Here is a 24669-nt window from a genome sequence, read left to right as displayed (position 1 = left end):
TTTATCAAAATACGTTAAATTAAATATTAATATCCTTATCTATGTTCTAGTATACACTCCATATGGTAGTAGTATATTTTTTTTATAGAAAAGTAAAACTTTGAGCATGAAAAAGGGGAACAAGAGTCCATAACCAGCTTAGAGCCACACAACAAGAAAAAACAATAAAACAAAGTTTGACACCCATTTTATATAGATAGTAATAACTATTAAGCAATTAACCTTCAACATAGCCCGTCTAGCTCAGTTGGTAGAGCGCAAGGCTCTTAACCTTGTGGTCGTGGGTTCGAGCCCCACGGTGGGCGTCTAGTACATTTTTTAGGTGTGCGAGTTTGGCATAGTGTTAAGTGGTTGTGGGTTCGATCCCTATAGTAGGTGTCTATCTATTAGTACATTTTTTTTTGTGTGAGTTGGTCTGCATGAGGTCAAAGGTCTCGGGTTCAAGTCAATTGAGACGCGGTTATTAAATTTATACTCATTTGCTTATAAACAATTTCTTGAATGGGTTCGAGCCTTACAGCAGGCGTCTATTAGTACATTTTTTGTGTGTGAGTTGGCCTGCATCAGGTCAAAGGTCCGGGATTCAAGTCAATCGTGGATGCGGTTATTAAATTTATACTCCTCATTAGCTTATAAACAATTTCTTGAATAGTCGAGAAGGATTTTACTAGTAGTTAAAAATAGTTACACTTATGTATATTACACAAATAGAGTCCTTACACAAGTAGAGTCCGTTACACGCTAATTCACCCTGTGGCAAATTATATACTGTAGTATAATTTAATTGCAATAAAACATAAATGAATTTGTATTATGATGTTTCTCACTTACCTTAAAAGAATGGACTTGCATGCTACATCAAATGATATGAAGAAATGAATGGAGAAAACTATTTGTGACGAGGTAAAAAACTTAATCATAAGCCGATAGTGGGATTCTTTTTTCCCCTTTCTCTTAGTCCCATATATGTCTTTTATCTTAAGTAACATTAATGAGAACTAAGAAAAAGAAAAAGATAGTTGCCAAAAAAGTTGCATTTGCACAATCATTATGTCAAACGCGTTTTCATTACATCAAGCATGATTGAAATATAATCACACAAAGTGCTTTGAATCAAATACAAAATCTTTACATTATCCTTTGTCTTGTCCTGTTGCAAAAGATCATATTTGCTTTTGACATGACATTTTACATTGTTTCAATTATGTAAGTATCAACTCCCAATTCTTAATTTTTTTTATGTTGTGCTTTGTTTAGTGTAATGTAATTAATTAAGATCATCGATAAGTTGTGAATTGTTGTGTGTTGTTAAAATGAAATATAGTTCGACTACAAAAGAAATAAAATAAAACGTTACTCGTACGAATTGAGAATTGAATACCCCATTTTAATTAAGAAGAAAAATTATGAAAACCATATTTCTAGTCAAATACTAGGAAGTAACGATATTTTAATTACCTTTGGCAAATTATGAAAACCATATTTCTAGTCAAATACTAGGAAGTAACGATATTTTAATTACCTTTGGCATCTACCTAGAAAAATGTCAAAGTTGCATAAATTTAATAATGACCTTTACTCCATGGTTATGTTTATGTAGGGGTGGCAAATCGTGTGTGCTGTGTCGTTATTATGTCGACACAATAACGACACGACACGATAACAATAAACACGAACACGACCCACTACCTTCAGACATGAACACTACACGAACCCATTAACGACACGAATCATTTCGGGTCAACATGACACGATAACAACAAATATATGACACGACACAATAACGACACTATAATAATAAAATTATACTAATATATATATATAAATATTACTCCATTCGTCCCACTTTATAAATCCCAGTTGAGTTCAGCACGAGTTTTAAGAAATGTAAAAGAAAGTTGGTGAAAAAAAATAGTGGAATGTGGATTCTACTTCTTGTATTAGTTTTATAATAAAATGTGAATAGAAAAATGTTAGTGGAATGTGGGGCCTAATACCATTTATGGAATATTTCAACCGGGACTCCTAAAGTGGGACACCAAAAAATGATAAACCGGGACTCCTAAAGTGGGACGGAGGGATTATTTCTTATATTAAATTTTAATTTTAAAATTTTAAAATAATAATATTATAATATTATAATATATTAATATTATTTTTTAACGTGTAACACGAACATGACACGAAGTTTTCGCGTCCTTATCGTGTTGACATGATAAGAACACAAACCCAATAAGCCTTGACACATACCCATTAATTTCGTGCGGGGTTCTTGTCGTGTTATCGTATCGTGCCAAAAATTGTTAGCCCTATGTTAATGTATTTGAGTAAGTAGTTTTGATATCATTAAAAAATAACTAAAAAGTATGTGTAAATATTTTATAATTTATATACGTTTGTCGCGCTATAAAGTAGGAGTACTAATATGTTTCATCCATGCTTGATTATTTCAAAATGTGGCGCGCGCGCGAACATATTATTTTATTCAAATGGTTCGTGGGAAATTTAAATTTCATTCTTAATAAAAATAGTGTATGTTATTTTTGAAAATATATATAGTAAGACATTCAATGCTCAATGCAAATATTTTCACAATAACAAAAGTTCTATCATAGAAAACTACTAGCACATTTTTGAGGACATTGCATCTGTCGTATAAAGTCGTGAAATTGGAACTTGAGTGTTGCATTCATTCATCACAAAAATTAATGCTATGTTTAATATATAAATTATATGATTAAAGGATAAAAAATGACTATTTATTCTTATAAATATTGTGAGATCGAAGGACTCATGAAAATGATTCTTACAAATAATCATTTTCAAGTCTTCAGCCACAAATATCTACGCTTGATGTATCTATATGTTGTATTTATGCAGATTCACATATATTATAATCAATAATATAGTTTTTAGTATAACTCACACTTATATATTTAAAGAACTTTATTAACTAATTATCATTGATAGGTCTCAATCTTAATTACGTTTACAATTTGTTAGCCGCAAACTTGTATGATCATGACAAATTAAATTATGCAGACGAAAAGTTATGAATAAGAATTTTTGCTTTTTCCCTAAGTCAATTCGGTACTCATTTCTTTCCCGCCCCCATTTACATTGGGTAATAAATATAGATGTTGGTAAAACATGTATCATATTACTAATTTTGTTCCCTTTCATTAATCTAGATAATGGCAAAATAAAGCATTTAAATGCATATTAAGGAATTCCAAATCATCACTTGCTTTTTTCTCCATAAGTTGAAGTCTTTAACCACTAACTAAAAACCCAACAATCATAGTATTTAAGAAAATATGTTTCAATTGAGTGATACAATTCGTGGTTCAGCATGAGAGGAATAATTTGTTTTTGTTTGATTAATGTGGGAAACTTGGCTTTGAATAATTATATAATTCTTAATTCGTGCTTTATATGTTTATTTAGTTGTAATTGATAAGTATTGTCTTACATTATCCATATTGTCGTGCCTCTCCACTATGTGATGATTTTATTTTAGTCTTAGCCTCTTAGGTTTAATGCAAACATCTTGACTTAAAGTAACTTTTCTTTATATGCATAAAGGAGTCGGCTCAATCCATCTTGGCGAGCAAGAAGTTCAAACACAAAAAACAAAAAAAACAAAACTGAAAAATAGCCAAAAGGTACAAGTAAAGAAGCTAATCTAATCTAAAGGAAAAAAACAACAAAACTAACCAACCAGAAAGCTAACATGAGCAGCCCCTATCAAAGAAGCAAACCACCAAACAAAACGAGCCAAGACTCATCACAATTGACTTAAGTAACTGAAAACTATTAATTGTATAACCCTCTACTAGCTATAAATATGTACTCACTTCGTCTATGAAATATACAACCTTGAACTATATAAAATGTTTGATTGATACTATTTGGTTTTGAGAAAGTCTCAAGCTAGTCGAAGATAAATATTTTACTCCCTTCGTCCCCAATTAATTATTGTCACTCTTTTTCATTTTGGTTCGTCCCTCAATAATTGTCACACTTCATTTTTATCATAAATGGTAAGTAGGTTTCACATTCCACTAACTCACTTCACTCACATTTTATTATAAAACCAATATAAAAAAAGCGGGTCCCACATTTTACAAACCTTTTCAACTAACTTTTCTTTATATTTCTTAAAATCCGTGCACAGTCAAAGAGTGACAATTTAATCGGGGACGGATGAAGTAGTATAAAAGGGGTAATTATGAAAACAAATTATAAGGATTGGTGTTATTACTTATTAGTAGTATTTTTTGTGGACGTCTAATAAAACGATTGTTGCACACTCTCAGCGGATAAAATGAGTATAGTGTTTAGGAATGGTGGTAATATTATTAGATCCGCAACTTTCAACATATATCGGAAAAAAGCTAACGTTACATTTGTTGATAAAATATCCCAACTTTTAACATTTCCTTACGAAATTCAGAGACAAAAAACTGATTCATCATACAAGTCATAGTTAAGCTAATGTAGAAGAATACATAATATCATTTTCATCGTATGAGTCATAGTTATGCTAATGTAGAAAAATACAACAAGCATTCCATTAAAATATATCATTCCCTTTGGAATATTCATGCATGCCTCCTTTTTCATTTGTAGGGTTGCACATTTTCAAATATAAACATTATCCAAAATCTTTTTGAGTGACATACTTTAGATTTGCACAATATATGTATTATATTATATTTTTAAGCCACCGAAAATGGTAAATAATTAATTAAATAACAATTGGGCTCTTGGGCAACGTTACGGACAACACCATGCACGATTATAATAAATACTTCATCCGTCCCACTCTAAAAAGAGCATTTCTAAATCGGCACGGAATTTTATGTAGTTATTTTGTGAGTAAAGTGGAGAGAATAAATTGAGAAACAAGGAAAAAATAGATAGAGTGATGTTTTTATATTTAGAAATGTGTTATTTAGAGTCAGACATCTTAAAAAGGAAAATGTGTCACTTAGAGTGAGACAGATGGAGTATTTATTTTATGATACTATTATAAATTGCAAAATTCAGTAGGGTTTGTTCTATCAAACAACATATAACTATGGATATCTTAATACATATAATCAAATATGAAAATGAAATTGATATATTACTAATTGAGTAATAGATATCGATAAAATCTACCGTACATTATCCCATACAAAATACAAACAAGCCATATATGTATTGATAAAAGACGCGACAAAAAATGCATGAGGTACTCAAATTTATTACATCACATTTGTGCATTTTAAATTGCATGCATACAATCAATTTATACAGTTTGTGTGTGTATTGACTATTGGTTTCTCTTGGGTTACTAATTGTTGAGTTTGTTTTGTACATTTCATAATGATACAATAATATCTATATTTATTGAACCTATATTTAATAGGCTTTTAGCATTGATTTACTTTTAATTATCTACTTCGATCCCCAACTTTAAGCCAACATGCATGTTTATACTCTTATTATTTTAGTAAAATACCTTCACATGTACATGTGATTAAAGATGTCAACTAGACCGGCTTATTTGGTTTCGGGTCAATTAAATATGAGCTAATCAAGTTGAAGTTTTATCAGGTTAGAAATTTACAATTTTAATCATGAACGTTCGGATTTCAAGTTAGCCTAATTAGAGATTAATAGGATTTAAGTGTTTTATATTTATAAACATTTATGAAAATTATAGATATTAATTATTTATAATTTATAATAAACATAAACTCTAACTCTAACCCTATTCAGACAGTGGACTATTCGAGTCAAGCTTACGGATTTTCAGATTGCATTAGTATTCCTACACGTGATACTTCTACTTATCAATTTATGACACTGACAACAAATTGGTTTCTGCATTAGTTATTGTTGAGCATTATGCATTATCCTAAATGACATCAAGCATCAAGTTGAAGCACATGCAAAACAAAATCTTAAAACATACTCCCTCCGTCCCAAGATAAGTGACTTGTATTCCTTTTTGGGGTGTCCCACTATAGGTGACTTATTTACATTTTTAGCAAAAAGTCATATCTCTTACTTTATTCTCCACCTACTTTATTCTCTCTTCTCTCTTCTACTTTTCCCTCTCTCATACTTTACTCTCTCCACTTTAACTTATTTAAATACAATTCCTTAAATCCCGTGCCCAAAAGAAGCAGGTCACTTATCTTGGGACGGAGGGAGTACTATTTCTATTCTTTAAAAATAGAAACTATTTCTATTTTAGTTCATCCATTAAAATTATAAATTTTCTATTATAGTATTTTTTTTTTCTCTATGGTAATTTTTTTATTTTACTAATTTTGCATTAAAATTCGTAACAATTTAAAAATCTTTTTTAAAAGATAGATATAGTATTATATTAGGATTAATTGCATGAAAGAACACCAACTTGACTTGATTTAATACTAGATGCAATCTATATAACATTTAAGTAGTCATTTAAAATATTAAAAATAGCACATGAAATTAAAATATAATTAAATATTATAAAAATATATTCCTAATAAAAATAAATAAATTATAATAAATTAAATGGATAGAAATGATGATATTGTGCATGGACCCACTAGCCAACGCGTGGTGGAGCAGTTTCCCTTGACACATTGTTTTGGAATTGGTCAGAAATCCAAAATCTTTTTACTTTGTTGTGCAAAAGGTTTCCATAAGGACCCTACCAATAACCTCCCTTATTTTTAAAATCAAAATTTTAATTCAGTTTTTAATTAAAAAGATTTTATATGAATAAAGTATTTTGGATTTTTCTTCAACACAAATTATTCTTGAAAATGACTTTGTAGCTTCCATCCGTGACAAATAACTTGGGAATAATCTAAACAAGTTCAAATACAGAGCATTAACTCATTTTCTAAATTTTCAATTTTTCATAATTAATATGAACTGGCATAATCTCTAACAAACGGTGCAAATTAAGTCACAATCCCTACTTGAAATCTTAATTCATGAATTAGTGTTTAATTAATTTAATTGCTCACTTTTCTTGCCTTTTTTTTGTATCCTATGATAGTCAAAAAAGGAGGAAAAAACCTGAGCATATACTCTTACAGGAAAAAGAAGTAAAAATCAGATGTTTGTAATGATTACATGCATGTTTAATGATCTCTTTTTTCAGCTTTAATCCTTCATTTTATTGGAATTCAGTTATCTTTGTTTTTGAATAATTCAATTTTACGGGTGTGAACTTAGGAAGAATGTGGTCTTTTGTTGAAAATAAAAAATCCCATAGTGAAGTTCAACATATTTTTGTACCTTTTTCAGATAGATTTCATACCTTTTATTTTCTAAAAAACAAAAAGAATTGGACATTTTCATTTTATAAGGCGTGAGCGTGATAATAAGGAATGAGAAAAATTGAAAAAAAGAGAGAAAATATTTCGCATACCAATAAATCGTGATAATAATATCATGAATTATATTGAAAGTTGGAAATAAGGTTACGTGGAAAATTTTGCATCCAACTCACAATAAATTATATATCCTATATTAATAGACCATGTAAAAAGAGTGAAGAAACATATCCTACAGCATGCGAATTTCACCATCATCTATCAAAATAGAATATTTCCTAATTTTAAAAAAAAACCAAATTTGGTATATACACTATTTTTTAAATTATTCTTTATTAGGTTATATGTTTAAAAATCTAAATATGATTTTTCTTTGAAATTTAATTTTGTGCAAATTGAAGCTAGCGTGTTAAAATGCCAATGTGACAAATTTGATCAATCAGTAAAATTACATCTTTTTTTTATAGTAGAAGGTAATTTTTAGTATATGTAAATGCACAAACTTTGGACATTTTATAATTTATTTTGAATCTAGAAACATGAGCTTTTGATTTTTCTATTTTTTATTCGAATAATTTTTCCAAATATAGAGAAATATTCTAACTTGTGCTTATTAATTTGGTCTGATGGTTCTTGAACTCTATATATCGAAATATCATTGGAATTCGAGCTTCTCTGAATGTATAAACACGTCTGATTTATATAATTTGAACGTTGGAATTAATCTTCTTTAAAATGTCTCAAATAAAACCTTTATTTATTATCCAAACTTTGGATTTGATTTAATATGTAATGAAGCATTGCACTAGTTAGAAATGTCTCTCAAACATAATTCCAAAGTCGCTAGTTAGAGTTATGCTTTCAATATATGTCAAAAATCTACTCCAGAATATCTATATGTGATTTGTGGGATATCATATCTTTTCGAAAATCTATTCCAGAATACAAAAATATAATGGCTAGACGACAAACTATTGTCAAAATTCTAGAGTTTTTAAACTCAAATAAAAATATTTTTTTACTAATTCAATAATTTGACTCTAGACTCAACTGGCAAATCGCAATCTCATGTACCTCAAAATCAAACTTTTCAAGTTCATTACAATCAAAAAATGGCTAGACAACTGGTAATAGAATTAGTTTAATATACATGTCCATGTCACAAATTTGCATTTTATTTCTGTTTTGTACCTACCGCAAAATAGAGTCCCTTCGAATTACAATAATCCGAAACATAAGAGTATTACTGGATCCTCTAATATTATTATCATAAATTCATAATCAATATTAATTTTTGTTTCGGCAGTCGGTACTTCAAAATTTGATTAATGCGTAATAATGAAAAAGACAGAATCCCACACGAGTTGGCTATTAAATTAACTATTTTTGGAATTTTCAGTAGTAATGCAAAGAAAAATAGTAAAGATACTGTGGAGTGATCAATGTGTTGTGGCTTCGATGCTGATCTCTCGACTCCAAGTTCGGGTCATAGAATCCAGTCGCATCTTTAGTTGGATGAAAATCCGATCCGGAGGCTTCCACTTGTAGAGAGAATTGTTCGTTAAAGACAGTGATTTCAATTCGAACCGAAAATATAGACCTTAAATTGATTAGACTACAATTCGATAGAGTTGTCCGAAATCCACGTGCGACTTGAATAGACCTTAAACTTTCTCCCAACTATTGTAAACAAGATAGAATTTTTGAATTTTTTCAATTGGCCTGGTCAAAAAAAATTGAATCATCTTATACGCACGCTCTGGAGTGCCTTCAAGACATACAAAGTTATACTCCATGGTAGCAACTTTCTTGGAAAAATCATTTATCTTTTGTTGTTCCTAGATGATCGGATCTTTGCTTGCATCGGCACAAACGTTCAGAATCTTCCTTGAGGGTGTACTTTAATCGTACTTTCAGCCGTGCTTGTCATTTCACCACATACTGTACTATATTATTCATATCAAATGGTACGACTTTTGGATCGTGGCCTCGTGATATTAACCATCGCAAAATCGTGTGTTGGGAGGAGAAGACCTAATTTTTATAGAAAGTAGAAAATAGAAAAGAAAATAGCGAAGAGGAATATGATTAAATATCTTTTTAAGTAAAAATTGGTTATGAGACCGTTGCGAACAGAAAATTGGAAAAGAAAGAAAACAAAATTGAGTTTCCATAATAAAATACTACACACAACGAGTGGGCAAAAGAGGCTATCAGCAGCCCTCACCACTTCTCTTCACCATGCATTTGTCCTCTGTTTCTCTCACTCTGTGCGCTCCGGTGTTACAGATGCCCTAAGTGCACAGCACAAATATGTGGTCTTCTCCTTAAAATCTTTATCATGAAATTACTTTTTAACTTCTAGATTTCTAGCTGTGGGCCATATAATTATATAACATTTCCTATTTTCCTAATCTCATTACATTTAATATAGAAAACTATTTATCAAATCCCAAAAGAACCAATAGGAGATTCGAGAGAAAAAGGAAATTCACTAGAATCATAAAGAAGGGGACATAAACCCCCAACCTTAATCACTGGATTCACACTCCATCCCCTGCCCCATTTCAGATTCTCCTTTATATTTCTTTACTACCTAAATAAATGTCTTTCATTTCTTCATATGACATCATTTTCTTTTAACATTTCTAAGCAACACACTTCCTAAAAAATAAGTTTCATTTATAATTAGAACAATTTATTGAGGGCATAAGGGTTATTGTATTGTGCTTCATTCAATCAATACAAATGGAGAATTGAATTGGACTAATTAAAGATAATAAAACACTAGCTATGACTATATGTTAAATTAGAAATGAAATATAAATTCAAGGGGTGTGTTCGAGTGGCACAAGACTCGTTCATCCTTAATCAACTAGTTAGGGGATCGATCTCTGCCTTTGGATATTGAACAACCTTAAATCTTTGGGTCAATTGTCTCATCATTCAAAGTGTCTACAAATCAACAAGGAGAGTAGTTTGAACAACCTTAAATCACAAGGCCAATTGTTTCATCATTCGAGAAGCCTACAAATAAGCACGAGGAACAATCATTGGATCAGATAATAAATACTCTTAGTCTATAAATCACTAAAAAAATATAGAAATGAATATTTATTTTAGAAGAGGAAATAATATTTCACAGTAAAAGGTCCTCGTGTACTAAGAATCTACTAGTATAAAGTTAACCACTATATGCACCTGACTTTTTATGCTTTTGGCCTTTTATGCTTCTCTCCAACCATATGTCCCATGACCACACAAAAGTAGCAAAAGATATAGGTATTCATTAAAAAATTGAAATTAAAAAAAGAAGAAGCAACTACTATAAGAAAGTGGAAAACAACCTCATTAACATTTCCCTTTGTGGTACTCTTTTCTTTTTCCTCCAAGCAATAAACCTAACCAAAATGGAAGAACAATGCAGTCCTCTTACATGGGCTTACTACTTTGAAGAAGAGGTACTAGGTTATTTCCCTTTAATCCCATTTCAAGTATCTTTGTTTCCGGTAGTGCGTTCTTTTCTTTGTTTTGCTGAGACGAACACTCTTTCTCTTTTGTTGAACTTTTGCCCATATTTGATTTCAGAGTTTGAGCATTTTGAACTCTAAGATAACTCAAAGATAAATGAGTTATCTGACTTAAAATGTGTATTTTTTTATATTGTTATCTCATTTTTACTATCAAACACTCTAAAGGTAACTAATTTTGTTTGTGATATACATAGGGAGTAGCGGATTTGAAGCAATCCCTCTTCTACTCAACGCTAGAGGTGGAGGCGGCGGTGGTGGCGGCGCACGAGGAGATTTCAAGGAAAGACGAGGAGATTGTCCAACTCAAAGAGCTACTAGCCAATATCATGCAAGAGAGGGACGAATTTGCGACGAAATACCAGCGACTTTCGCTGGAAATGTCGTCGCAACTGCAACCACTCTCAAGTGGCACCACTAGCAACGAGGACGAAACCAACACCAATAATTCCCAATCCCTCTCCGACTCCGACAGCCCCCCGCCGGCCGCCGACAGACTTCCGGTGAGCAAGCCGTTGCCGGAAAATGGCAAGTTCTTACAAGCCGTCATGGAAGCCGGCCCGCTCCTCCAGACGCTCCTCCTCGCCGGCCCGCTCCCCCAGTGGCAGCACCCGCCGCCGCAGCTCAGCTCCGGCGACATTCCGCCGGTGACGCCGCGGACGAAAATGCTCATCAGCCCAACCGCCGGTAACAAGAGGAGTATGTTAAACACTGCGGATTTCTCTCCCACTTCTAAATTCCAACGAATTTGCTCACCACTTAACATTATTACTAATTAATTAACTAATTAATTAACCACACCAATTTCTCATTAGAGTTGTGTTAATTAATTAGGAGTCGAAGAGTCTCCATTTTTAAAATTGGGATTTTCGAAATTGATCTTCGTCGTCGTCGTCGCTGTCGGATGTGATGTGTCGATAGATCGAGGTAGCTAAGAATTGATGTTTGTACATTTTTAATTAATGGTTTGTATAATTGTGTTAGGTTCTTGAACTAATTGTAGAGGGAGAGAGGTTTTGATTTGGGATGAGTTAATTTTTATTTTTATTTTTATTTTCTACTATAGTTAGTTAGTTAGTAGTCTAATTTGGCCCCATGATATGGATTATGAAAATGGGATGCTGCAAAATTCTCTATGTTGGTGGAGAATATTGTGAGGATTTAGGGAATTATATATAGATCAGTGTATCTTTTTTAGATTATGATGTTGTAGCAGTCATCATATGGAAGATGACTTTGTTTTAGTCTAATTAATTAAAGTTGTTGCTTTATATTTTCATCTTGCTTTATTGTGTGAGCGCACATTTGTATTTTCCTTTTTTTCCCCTCATATACACATGAAAATCTGACCAAGAACATAAAATCTACAACTTATAAGAAAATTAAAACCTTAATTAGTTATTAATGTTAATCCTTCCTTTAAAATGTATTTAGAGTATATCTAACAATATTTGACACGACATGAATACATGCAAAATTAATAGATTAGTGTTGAGGCTTATCGTCTTGGTATCTTATCGAGTCTGAATTTTAGAGTAGATTTCTTTATAAATATGAATATTTGTTTATATGTGACCATTGGAAGCAATCAAAGATACCAACTAACTAATCTTACTTTTCAAGAATTGGTACCTACCATGCATGGCCTGTGTCTGCCATATAAATAACATCTCATTAGACCCTTTTTCTTTATCATGCAAATATATTATATATCTCTGCAAGCAATAAAGTCAATTCAGGGGATCACAATCATATATTTTTCTTTTTTTCTTTACTTTTCTTTTTATTTTAAATAATTAATTCGAAAATAAAAAAAAATATAAGTTGGTATCGAACTGCAGTGAGATATTTAATGTCTTCGCGAAGCATTATATAGCAAAGAGTTAATATAGGTCCCCCTTTTTTATAAAATGTAATTTAATTTATTGGACGGTTAAAGATGGGAGGCAATTTCAGTCAATTTTACAACTTTATAGAATCATTCGATCAATATTTTGGAGGCTGACAATTAACGACATACGTCTCTTTCATTTAATTAATGATATTAGATGGATTTGCACTCGATTGAAAGGCTACCTTCAATTATTTTTGGGTTACATTGACACATATAAAAAATTATGCTTGGTTGTTAATTAAAGCAAAACTAATAGTTAAACCGTCAATTACTATTTCTACAAATCTAAATTGGAATCTGACCAACATAACCAATATGTTTGGCTTCCGTTGTTCAGCCCACGAGAGAAAGTTACGGTTTTAAAACCTCAATCGTTGTCCGATCGAGGATGATAGTGTAGACTATTAATGACAACTAGTGTCGGATTTATAAACCAGATGAATTCTATTTCCTAATAAACTAGTCTTTTAGATTATCATGTTTAGTTTGTAATATTGATATCGTCTTTAAGAGGCTCAACAACTTGGAGTCTGGCCTATGGAATAGTAGCATGATGAAGGAATCAGGCATGACTACCGGGGATGTTTGGGAGCAGACTCGGAAGGCGGCTAACATGTGCTGGCTTGACGAAGAACCAGTCATGACCAATGTGGTCGTGACCAGCGCAGGAGAGGGCGGTCGCCCCCTCAGTGCGACTAATTTCTTCTTATCCGGACGTAAAATTACCATGTCCGCCCCCTCCGTTTGCCCCGACGTCGCCCCGAAAATCGAAAAAAATTGTCATTTTCGCCCTAAACCAACCTACTAATATATATTTCGCCCCCTCCGTTTATCAATCCTGGATCCGCCACTGGTCGTGACCAACCACACAGAGGTGCGGTTTGGGAACCAGCCATGACTAACGATGACGTATGTTGCCTCTGAATGAGGGTCGATTGCCCATACATATAGTTTAAAAATTGCAACTCGTATGTTTGTGGTGTTTCTTTGCTTTGGGAGCTTTAGTTTTTGTACAAACTTTTGTGCTCTTTTGCTCATCATTTATGAATGGTTTAATTAACCTTTTTTAAATAAAAGAAAAATAAGCTCTCTCTCCTAACATACTAATCTTTTAGATTGAATTCTGATATTTAGTTTGTACTAGTAAATGACACATACATATTTTTATTTTTATTTTAATAAAAAAAAAGTTCAAACCATTAAAAAATGTGTTGTTTTGTTTAATACTTCATCATCAATATACCGTCACTTACCCACTCAATTTAATTCTGTAATATTTATTTTAAGCATGACATGGATATATCTCTAATATATTTATGGTAAGCATATTATGGATATATCTCTAATATCATGAAATAAATGGAACTACAACAGACGAATTTTATAGGATCGACTTAAATTTATGCATTTGTTTCTCTATCCGTCGAGTATTTGTTTTCATCACTAAACATTAATTGCTTCGGCGTTTATATCCAAACAATAGATACCATTAAATTACCTCTTAAATGTTGCTTGTGATAGTAGTTCACTTGCTGCCAAAATAATATGCTCAGACATAAGCAATATCAAACCATCATAATTACCAGAATATGATGCTATTATGAGTTTATCTATCACCAATTATTCAATTAATATTTCTATTCTTCAATTATGTCGTTTTTACCAACGCTAATCATTGCAACGTCTTTCGCTGTATTGATGATAATTATAGTGAATCTATCTACAACTTTTTCATCTTCTTTCCCTTCCCTCGTGCTATTTCATTTCTTCTTGTTTTTTTATTTTTATTTAATTTTGGAGATGAATATGATACATCCATTATCCTAAAAGCTCTTAAATGATGAGAATATGAATTACTACTTGAAGTATATCGTGTAATTAAAGCATCCAATTTTATTCTTTACCCAAGAACTATACAATTAAAAATATATAATTACTATTGAATAAATTTTACTCAACAAAGTGTACTGGATGCCGGATGGAGATTATTAGATACTGATTAGCATCTACTAATTGAGAAAATTGCAAAACATGGTGATAAATATATAGTTACACTCGAAACTAGCAAATTGAGGACAAAATTTTAGGGGGTCTATAAGATCAGTTCATGTACGTCATATTTCTATTTTGGAAAGTTTCATAATAATTGAGTCATTTTTATTTTTAGCAAAAAGTAACCCTCTCTATTACTTTATTCACCATCTACTTAACATACTATTCTTAATCTCTGTGCCTAAAAGAAGTGTCTCTATTAACAAGGAACAAGAGGAGTAGAACTTATAACGAGCTGAAGCCCAACATATATGGAACTTTATAAGTATTTTTATGAATTTCATGTGTATATGAGAATATAATTACTGTATAAAAAAATTATTAAAAAATAAATTATTGAATGAAAATTATTTAATCAAAATTTCAACTACTATTTTTTTGAAAAAGTAGACAATGGAAAAATGCAATCATTAAAAATGTACAATCAAAGAACCCAAAAAATGGATCAAAATAAAATTTTAATGCAAATTATATGCGTAAAATTTCAAATACTGAAAAATACAAAAAAAAAAATCGTAAATATAATTATCACAATTCACAAAAGATAAAAATAATTTCGAAATATAACTTATGAATATTTTAGAAAAAAATCAATTATTTAAAAAGGAAAAAGATCGTTAATGCATGTCGTGACCTAATCCTTACTTTCAAATTGGGCCTGGATCGATCGTGTGAATTTTTGAAAGGGGTGGGCTTCCAAGAGTCATATTTGGGCCATATTTTTATTTAATGGTTGACCTCCGATCTTATTTGATGCTCGTGGATCTTGCATTCGTTTAAATACCCCAAATATCTCTCAATTATTTTGATCAGTTTAACTAATATAGACCCTTCAACCCTCAAGGAGTTAAAATTACAATGTATTAATAATTATTATTTAAATATTACTTCCTCCGTTCCATAATATTAAAAACATTTCTTTCCGGTATGGAGATTAAGAAAAAAAATGGTAATGTGTTAAATAAAAGATAATAAAGTATGAGAGAGGAAAAAGTTGAGAGAAAAAAGTAAGAGAGCGAAAAATAAGTGAGAAGAAATGTGTTGACTTTTACTAAAAAAAATAATGACTCCACTACTACGGAACGTACCAAAATGGCAAAATGACCCTACTACTCTGGAACGAGGGGAGTACATTTTATTGTCTCGTCCGATCCCAAGGTCGTCTATTTCTGGATCCACTATTGATTTTCAATAACAACAATTTTCATACATTGATGGGGCGATAGCTAATTCATTGAAGGGTTAAAAGAATAAAGATAATAAAACCATTTTACTAATCACTGACATCTAAAGATAATCAAGTCACAATTACAATATATTAAATCCAATCACCATACTTTTTATAAGATGAAGGTTGATCTTTAACGCCTGACATAAAAAGTCCATCTTCTCTTGCTTCCCAATAGCATGTATGTTTGGTACATCTTCCATTCCACGCTGCTGAAAAAGCATCAAAATGACATTTTTTTGAACCCCACCAAGCATCACAATAGAATAAAGTATCTGCAAAAATATTCTGACAAAAGCTCCACGTATAATCCTGATCAAAATTGAGGGTATGATTTCCTAAATCATCATCTTTGGATGCACAATGCAACTTTAATTGAGAATTTGAAGGGAGCTTATTGGATATATCAACTGAGAATTTAACCGTAATAAAGCATGCTATAGTAGCTTGAAAGTTGTGGGAAGAAATTAGGAAAAGAAATAGGATGGTAATTGGGTAATCTTTCATGTTAATTGGAGTCATGTTTTGTATATTTTTTTTATATGAGATTAGAGCTCATGCATAATTACATTTTATAGTGATGGGAGAAAGACTAGATTTGTAACTCGTTTGATCATGAAATTAATTATATCTTGATCATCATAAATGAGGATTGGAAAAAGGGAAATCTATGAACATATGAAATGGAAAATTATATACAATCTACTATTTAACAAATAGAACAATCTACTGTAATTAAATGATGCAACCCATTATTCACCAAGGGAATTAAGTGATTAGATATTATAATCTTATTGAAGAAATTTTTTATTAAAAAATATTCATAACATCGTCAACTAAAAAGTTGTAAAATCATGACTAGATTCTGAGGTCAAAATATCACGTTATATAATAATTAGAGTTTTTATTTTTTTTATTATCTTGAGCGGATTTTTAAGAATATGTATATTCTTAAGGGGGTAATTGCTTTTAAAATCACCAACTTTCCATGAATTCCGGTTTTTCCCACGAACTTTAAAAAGTTCGTGTAATGCCACGAACTTTATTGTCGGTTGCTATTTTCCCATGTCAGGTTTTCCGGTCTGATTCAAACTGTTCGTTTCCTATTAAGATAATGTCCAAATTCTTTTATCTTACTATCGTTATCTTTGTCTTTGAAATAGCTTCGTGTCGGTACCTTGTACGCCTCAATCAGAACTCGGATCAAGAAGTTATGACCATTATGATAGTACAAGGTCGCACAAAGGTCGCAGCCTTCATCAAATGACCATAACTTCTTCATCCGAGTTCCGATTGAGGCGTACAAAGTACCCACGCGAAGCTATTTCAAAGACGAAAATAACGATAGTAAGATAAAAGAATTTGGACATTGTCTTAATAGGAAACAAACAGTATGAATCAGATCGGAAAACCTGACACGGGAAAATAGCAACTGACAATAAAATTCATGACATTACACGAACTTTTTAAAGTTCGTGGGAAAAACCGGAATTCATGGAAAGTTGGTGACTTTAAAAGCAGTTACCCCTATTCTTAAGTGATCTATATGAATGAATGTTATAAGGATTAAACATACTAAAAGTTAAGGATTTAAAAAAAAAATTAAAATTATTTTGGCGGCTGACAATTAACGACATAAGTCTCTTTTAATTTAATTAATCATATTACTATATTAGCTGGATTTGAACTCGATTAAAAGGCTACATTCTGTTATTTTAGGGTTGCATATATAGCAAAATTATGCTTGATTGCTAATAAAAGCACATTTAATCACTTTGTAACTAATTGTCTAACACTAAACTTTTACTCCTCTTCAACAAATAGGGATATAAAACCAATAGGATTACTTTAATCTTAGGGCCGAGAGTGAGATCAATAATTTTGGTGACTATAATGCTATTCATAGAATAACTAGAAATTTGCACGGTATTGAAATGACTAGAATTTTGCACTGTGTTGGAATAACTAGGAAAGCTTCAGAGTTACCATTATGTGCTGTCAAGCTATTGGGAGAAAAAAGGAAGAGTAAACGACCAAGATTTCATCAATGGGATCAGATCAATTGGGAGTATCCATCATGAAAATATTGTCAAACTTGTCCGATATTGTGCTGAAAGATCCAAGCGTGCTCTCATACTTGATTTTATGCCAAATGGTTCTCTCAACAAGTATATATCCGAAGGAGAAAAGGCAGTTTCCTTGGATTGGGGAATGAAATCCAAACTCATAGTTGGAGTTGCTCGAAGTATCGAGTATTTGCATGGTGGTTGTGATATGAAGATCTTACATTTTGATATTAAACCTCATAATATACTTGTTAATGAAAATTTCGTCCCCAAAATCTCCGATTTCGGGTTGGCAAAACTATACCCCACAGACAAAGAGAGTGTGACGTTGACCACTGCTAGAAGCACCATAGGCTTTGTAGCTCCTGAAATCATCGACACAAGCATTGGCGGAGTGTCTCACAAGGCTGATGTTTATAGTTTTGGGATATTGTTGATGGAGATAGCTGGCGTAAACAAAGGGATGATGAGAAACACTAATAATTCTTCTTAGTATTTTTCATATTGGGCATATGACCGCTTGAATCGAGGCAAGGGGATTGCAAATTTCAAGGCAGGGATCAATAATATTGATGATGAAAATGAGATTGGAAAGATTCAAGAGAAGATGGCGATAGTTGGGTTGTGGTGCATACGAACAAATCCCGATGAACACCCAACAATGAGTAAAGTGTTGGAGATGTAGGAACGCCCAACAATGAGTAAACCCTAACTTACAAAATTGGGGAAAACCTACACAAAATATGCACTAAATAACGTGTTTAAGGGAGGAATACCAAGATATTGAAGAGAATTACCGCAATCGACTGGATTCGTCGGAAAATCGCTTGGAACTCATTGCTGCTTCTTTTTTCCTTCCTTCACTCGCGTGTTCTGTGTTTTGCTATGTTGGAGATTTTATTGAAAAGAGTAAAGGCCAAAAGTGATCCTAAACACTGTGTTAGAGTAATTAGAAATCCGAATTGTATTGGAATAACTAGAAATTTGCACAGTAGAATAACTAGAAATTTGCACAATGTTAGAATAACTAGAAATTCGCACTGTATTGAAATAATTAGAAATTTGCACTGTGTTGGATTAACTAGAAATTCGCACTATATATAATTCCCTCATTTGGAATTGCTGCACGTGCCATCTAGCTCACTGGACATTTATTGCTCTCTTATTTCCTATAAATTTTTATGATCGAATCTCATCTCTCTTATTCTCCTTTCTCTCTCGGACCTTACCAATTGAAGTTGTGAGTTTCTCACTTTCTTCCCTATTAACATATATATACTCTATATCACCTGTGAATACATTTCTAATTTCTGGAGTTATAAAACAATTGTTTTGGATTAACATATGTGTACTCTTTATCACCTGTGAATACATTCAAAACTTCATATTCCGTACTTGTTCATCTCTCTTGGTTCTCTCACTAGAGTTCTTTGAAACATGTTATGCAAATTGCACCCCTTCTGCCTGTGGCCTCATTCACAATATTAGTTACCCTTTCCATCTTAGCAACTGTAGCGATTCCAGTTTCGAGATATTTTGCGTAAACAACGTACCATTGGTTTATCTTAATTCTCGTAAATATAATGTCAAAGCAATCAATTACCAAACATTCACCATCAGGCTTTCTGATATTTCCGCAAACAACAACTGTTCTTTTCCTATATATTATGCAAACGATTATAAGTTTAAATATTCTTTTATCTACCCTAGCTATGGCTATGACTTTGATCTTATTAGTTTGATGAGCTGCGAGCATATGTTGCATAATTCTTCCTCCTTTACCCAACTTACTCATTGTGAACAATCTAGCAGATATACATATATACACGTTCAGTTCATGGATATCAAAGATATGGAATATATGTGCACAATAGATTCTTTACTAGCAACATCTTGGAAATTTGCATATTTGAATAATGTATCACTTTCAAAAATCCATCAGTCATTGCTATATGGATTTAATCTGCATTGGGATGCCAAAATGAATACTCGGCTATAGCATCATTCTGATCTTTATTACAAGTAGGGTAAGATCATTTGCTAGCTTTACAAGTTAAGGATTCCTTTTCTATTGTTGATACCTTTTTGTGTTCCTGAAATTGCAGCATATATCATGTACTCCTTCCGACCACCTTATGGTAAGATAATTGGTTAGTTCCACGTTTATAAATTAACAAGATTTACTACTTCTCAACAACTTTTTTCGTACTCCTCATTAGGTGCCCATATTTAGGGCTAGGTAAATATACCGAAAAAATAGTATATCGATCGTATCGTATTGAAAAATATAAAAAAAAATATCGAATTTTCGGTATACCGAAACATTCGGTACGATACAATACCGTATCGAAAGTTTTCGGTACGATAACGATATGAATTTTCTTATACCGCGATATACCGTTTTATATCCAATATGCGATATATATCGATATTATCGGTATACCGAAATATATCGAAAATCAATACGTATCGAATTATCGATACATACCGTTTATACCGTTGATAATAATAATAATAATAATAATAATGATATAATTTATATTTTAAGATTAAAAGTTTGAATCATAAATATATATCCATATAACTTAATTATATTGGAAACTCTAAATCCCTAATAGGAATCAAATCCCTATCTCACGCCGCAATATCAAAACTTAATTTTGGTTTTATTTTTCAGTTTTGAAATTATATTTTTTGGTATACATGTATTCGAAATGATATAAAATTCTATCGTACTAAATATCCATTTCAGAACGATATACCGAAGTTCGGTACAATATACCGAAAATTTGAAACTGTAACGGTATAGTTTTTTTCCATACCAAATTTTGGTATACCGAAACTTTCGAAACGATAACGATATGAAATTCTTTCATATCGAAATTTTCGGTATGATAACGAAATAAAATTTTCGATACGGTATATCGTATCGACCCAGCCCTACCCATACTTGGTGAGCTTTTACTATTTAATGGTGTAGTATCAATTTCTAGATAACATTGATTTCATTGATATGTAGGTAGTAAGTAACTAACTTTGCATAAAAATTTCCAGCTGTTGCAATTATAAGGCAGCAAGAACCATGATCATTTTCGGAAAATCCGGCCTATTATTGGTCTAAATCAGTAGCATGTAAGACTTGGTTATAGTACACACCTTTTCTCTTGATTATTTTATGTTATTACTTATTTGAATATGTTTTTGAACCATTTTGCTATCATGTGTGTGGAAATGTATTGGCCCCTAGGTGCTACTAAACCCATTTTTATGCCTCAAACCATACTATTTTTTTTATATGACATTGCTCTTTATAAGATGGTAGTTTATAGCTTTGGTGTAAGAATCCTCGTGGGATTTCTCTGCGCAATGGGGTTCTTGATCTACTAGTTCCAAAGAAGGCATTTGTCGTCGTATGAGGACATAGAGAGCTATCTACAAAGTGACAACCAACTGTCCCCAATCCGGTACTCCTATTCACAAATACAGAAGCTAACCAACAGTTTTCGAGAAAAACTAAGTGAAGGTGGTTTCATTTCTGTGTACTAAGGAAAGCTTCGGAGTGACCATTATGAGGCTGTCAAGCTATTGGGAGAAAAAGGCAGAGTAAACGACCAAGATTTCATCAATGAGATCAGATTAATTGGGAGTATCCATCATGAAAATATCATCAAACTTGTCGGATATTGTGCTGAAAGATCCAAGCGTGCTCTCATACTTGATTTCATGCCAAATGGTTCTCTCAACAAGTATATATCCGAAGGAGAAAAGACAGCTTCCTTGGATTGGGGAATGAAATTCAAACTCATAGTTGGAGTTGCTCGAGGTATCGAGTATTTGCATGGTGGTTGTAATATGAAGATCTTACATTTTGATATTAAACCTCATAATATACTTTCTATGAAAATTTTGTCCCCAAAATCTCCGATTTCGGGTTGGCAAAACTATACTTTACAGACAAAGAGAGTGTGACGTTGACCACTGCTAGAGGCACCATAGGCTTTGTAGCTCCTAAAATCATCGACACAAGCATTGGCCGAGTGTCTCACAAGGCCGATTTATATAGTTTTGGGATATTGTTGATAGAGATAGCTGACGTAAACAAAGGGATGACGAGAAACACTAATAATTCTTCTTAGTATTTTTCATATTGGATATATGACTACTTGAATCGAGGCAAGGGAATTGCAAATTTCACGGCAGAGATCAATAATGTTGATGATGAGAATGAGATTGGAAAGATTCAAGAGAAGATGGCGATAGTTGGACTGTGGTGCATACGAACAAATCCCGATGAACGCCCAACAATGAGTAAAAGTGTTGGAGATGTTGGAACGCCCAACAATGAGTAAACCCTAACTTACAAAATTGGGAAAAAACCAAACAAAATATGCAATAAACAATGTTAAGAGACGCATGAGCCACATGCGTCGCTTATAAAAGCGCACAAGGCTCATGCGTCTTAAGCGACGCATAAAGGAGATGCGTCTTAGAGACGCATGTTTGTCATGCGTTTCATTAACAGCGATGCATAATGGAATGTTAATTGTTCCCTATAACGAAAAAAGAATTTTCTCCTTTTATTTCCTTCACCCTTATATCACCCTTCTCTCTTTTTCAGCCATGGTAGCTCTCTCGAAACCACCCCTCCAGCGTCACGTCTTATTTAATTTTTTTGTTTTTTAGTATATTTACTCTACTCGAAGCAGAGATGAGTGTAAGCCACAAAGTTGTCGGTGAGGCAGCGGCCATTAATCCGATTCCCGTTCAAGATCAGAGGCAAACAACCCCGAAAGTGCGGGTATCCAGGTTTCGACGTCTACTGCAACAAAAATCACGACACTGTCGTTGATGTACTCATTTCAATTAGCCTCAAAATAAAAATGAAAAATCACTACAAATCCCAATTAATGCATCTCTCCGACCCACAAAAATGTCTTGTGCAAACGCTCTGAAACCTCAACTTGTCATCTTCAACCTTCAAATTCACCAACTACGTGAATGATTATAAACTCCGTTGTTCGGTTCCAAAAATTGGACTTGAATACCATGTTCCTTGTCATGGGGATTCGAGAAATATTGTTTTCTTTGTTAGTGAAGACTAAGGCCTACTTAATTTATTAGAAAGAAAAAAAGTGTTCTAAAATAAGTTATTTTTATGATATGGTCGAAAATGTTAAAATTGGTCTATTTTTATGAAATGAAATGAGTATTTATTTTTTCGTCAGATTCCACGACAGTCGAATTTTGGAACCATTATTGATTCAATTGTCGCCGCAACTTTTCATACGCCATTGAAAAGTACATCAATTCTTTTAATTGAAAATTAGTAAAATACATCTAAGATCGACGGATATTTATTTTCTCCTCCGATCCACGACGATTCTATTGTCCATCACGGCAACTTTCATACGCCAATGAAAAGTACATCAATTCTTTTAACTGACAATTAGTAAATACATCTAAAGATCATCAAAACCAATTTATTAATTTTTGACATTTAAATACTACTCCACTATATTACTACTGACGCAGTGCATATTAAAGTAATAAAATCACAATGAAACTATATTAATGCCAATCACCATACTTTTTATAAAATGATGGAACATCCTTATCGCTTGACATATAAAATCCATCTTCTCTTGCTTCCCAATAACATTTACCATGGCTGCATCTACCATCCCACGCCGATGAAAAAGCATCAAAATGACATCTTTTTGAATCCCATGAAGCATCACAATAGAATAGAGTATTTGGAATAAAATTCTCACAAAAGCTCCACGTATATTCTTGACCAACGATGAGGGTATGATTTCCTAAATTATCATTTTTGGATGCACAATGCAACTTCAATTGAGAATTTCGAGGGAGCTTATTTAAAATATGAACTATAAATTTATCCACAAAGAAGCATGATCGTGCTATAGTTGCTTGAAAGTGGTTGGGAGAAATTAGGAAAAGAAATAGAATGGTAATTGTGTAGTCTTTCATGGTGATTCAAGTGTATTATACGTATGTTTAATTCGAAATAAGATTAATGGCCATCATTTTATAATGGTGAGAGAAGGACTAGATTTGTAACCCAAATAATATATATTCTGATGAAATTAAATAAATCGTGATTATCTTAAATTAGAGTATATATTAATATGATTTCCTAATATTGTGCATTAATTTTAAAGGATCGACATTAAAAAAAGAAAAGGAAGAGATCGTAAATGCTTGTCGACCTAATCCTTATTTTTAAATTGGGCCAGGATTGATTGTGTGGGCTTTCAGTATTTATTTTTGGTCCACAGTTTTATTAACTACTACTACCTCTTTGTGAAGAGGATTCTATAGCGTAAATATCTACCATAATTATATTATAAAATTATAATTAATTTTTTATGATTTAATGAAGTGAGATTGAGATTATCTTGTATATTCTTACTAACATCACTTAATTTCTACAGATAATTTTAGTACTAGTCAAAGAAATTTGATTAGTTTTTTAAAAATATAGATACTTCAAGGAGTAAACTATCACACATACATAGCAAAAATAGTAGTACTCTTATTTAAATTG

At 32.1% G+C, this 24669-nt stretch overlaps 1 protein-coding gene, 1 non-coding gene and 1 pseudogene across 2 annotated transcripts; all 3 read left to right on the top strand.

The window, feature by feature from the left end:
• Window positions 1-232: 232 nt before the first annotated feature.
• TRNAK-CUU (transfer RNA lysine (anticodon CUU)) lies at window positions 233-305 on the top strand. Its single transcript has one exon. It is a non-coding gene; the product is annotated as a tRNA-Lys (tRNA).
• A 10364-nt stretch (window positions 306-10669) lies between these two features.
• LOC125212803 (uncharacterized) lies at window positions 10670-12140 on the top strand. The gene is made up of 2 exons (XM_048113061.2): window positions 10670-10792; window positions 11059-12140. The coding sequence occupies exons 1-2, from the start codon at window positions 10742-10744 to the stop codon at window positions 11638-11640; spliced, it is 633 nt and encodes a 210-aa protein (XP_047969018.2). The 5' UTR covers window positions 10670-10741; the 3' UTR covers window positions 11641-12140.
• A 9276-nt stretch (window positions 12141-21416) lies between these two features.
• Window positions 21417-22450, top strand: LOC148930887 (rust resistance kinase Lr10 pseudogene; annotated as a pseudogene).
• The last annotated feature ends 2219 nt before the right edge of the window (window positions 22451-24669 follow it).

Source organism: Salvia hispanica, chromosome 3 (genome assembly GCF_029641045.1).
Source record: "Salvia hispanica isolate PSC_SH4W2 chromosome 3, Shi_PSC_v1, whole genome shotgun sequence".
NCBI classification, from domain to species: Eukaryota; Viridiplantae; Streptophyta; class Magnoliopsida; order Lamiales; family Lamiaceae; genus Salvia; species Salvia hispanica.
This window is presented reverse-complemented; position numbering and strand designations above follow the sequence as displayed.

What these genes read in the sequence shown, in the direction of transcription:
- LOC125212803 (XM_048113061.2), top strand. Translation starts at nt 10,742, where the DNA reads ATGGAAGAACAATGCAGTCCTCTTACATGGGCTTACTACTTTGAAGAA. An exon ending in CTTACTACTTTGAAGAAGAG is followed by an intron (nt 10,793 to 11,058) that starts GTACTAGGTTAT and finishes TGATATACATAG; the next exon opens with GGAGTAGCGGATTTGAAGCA.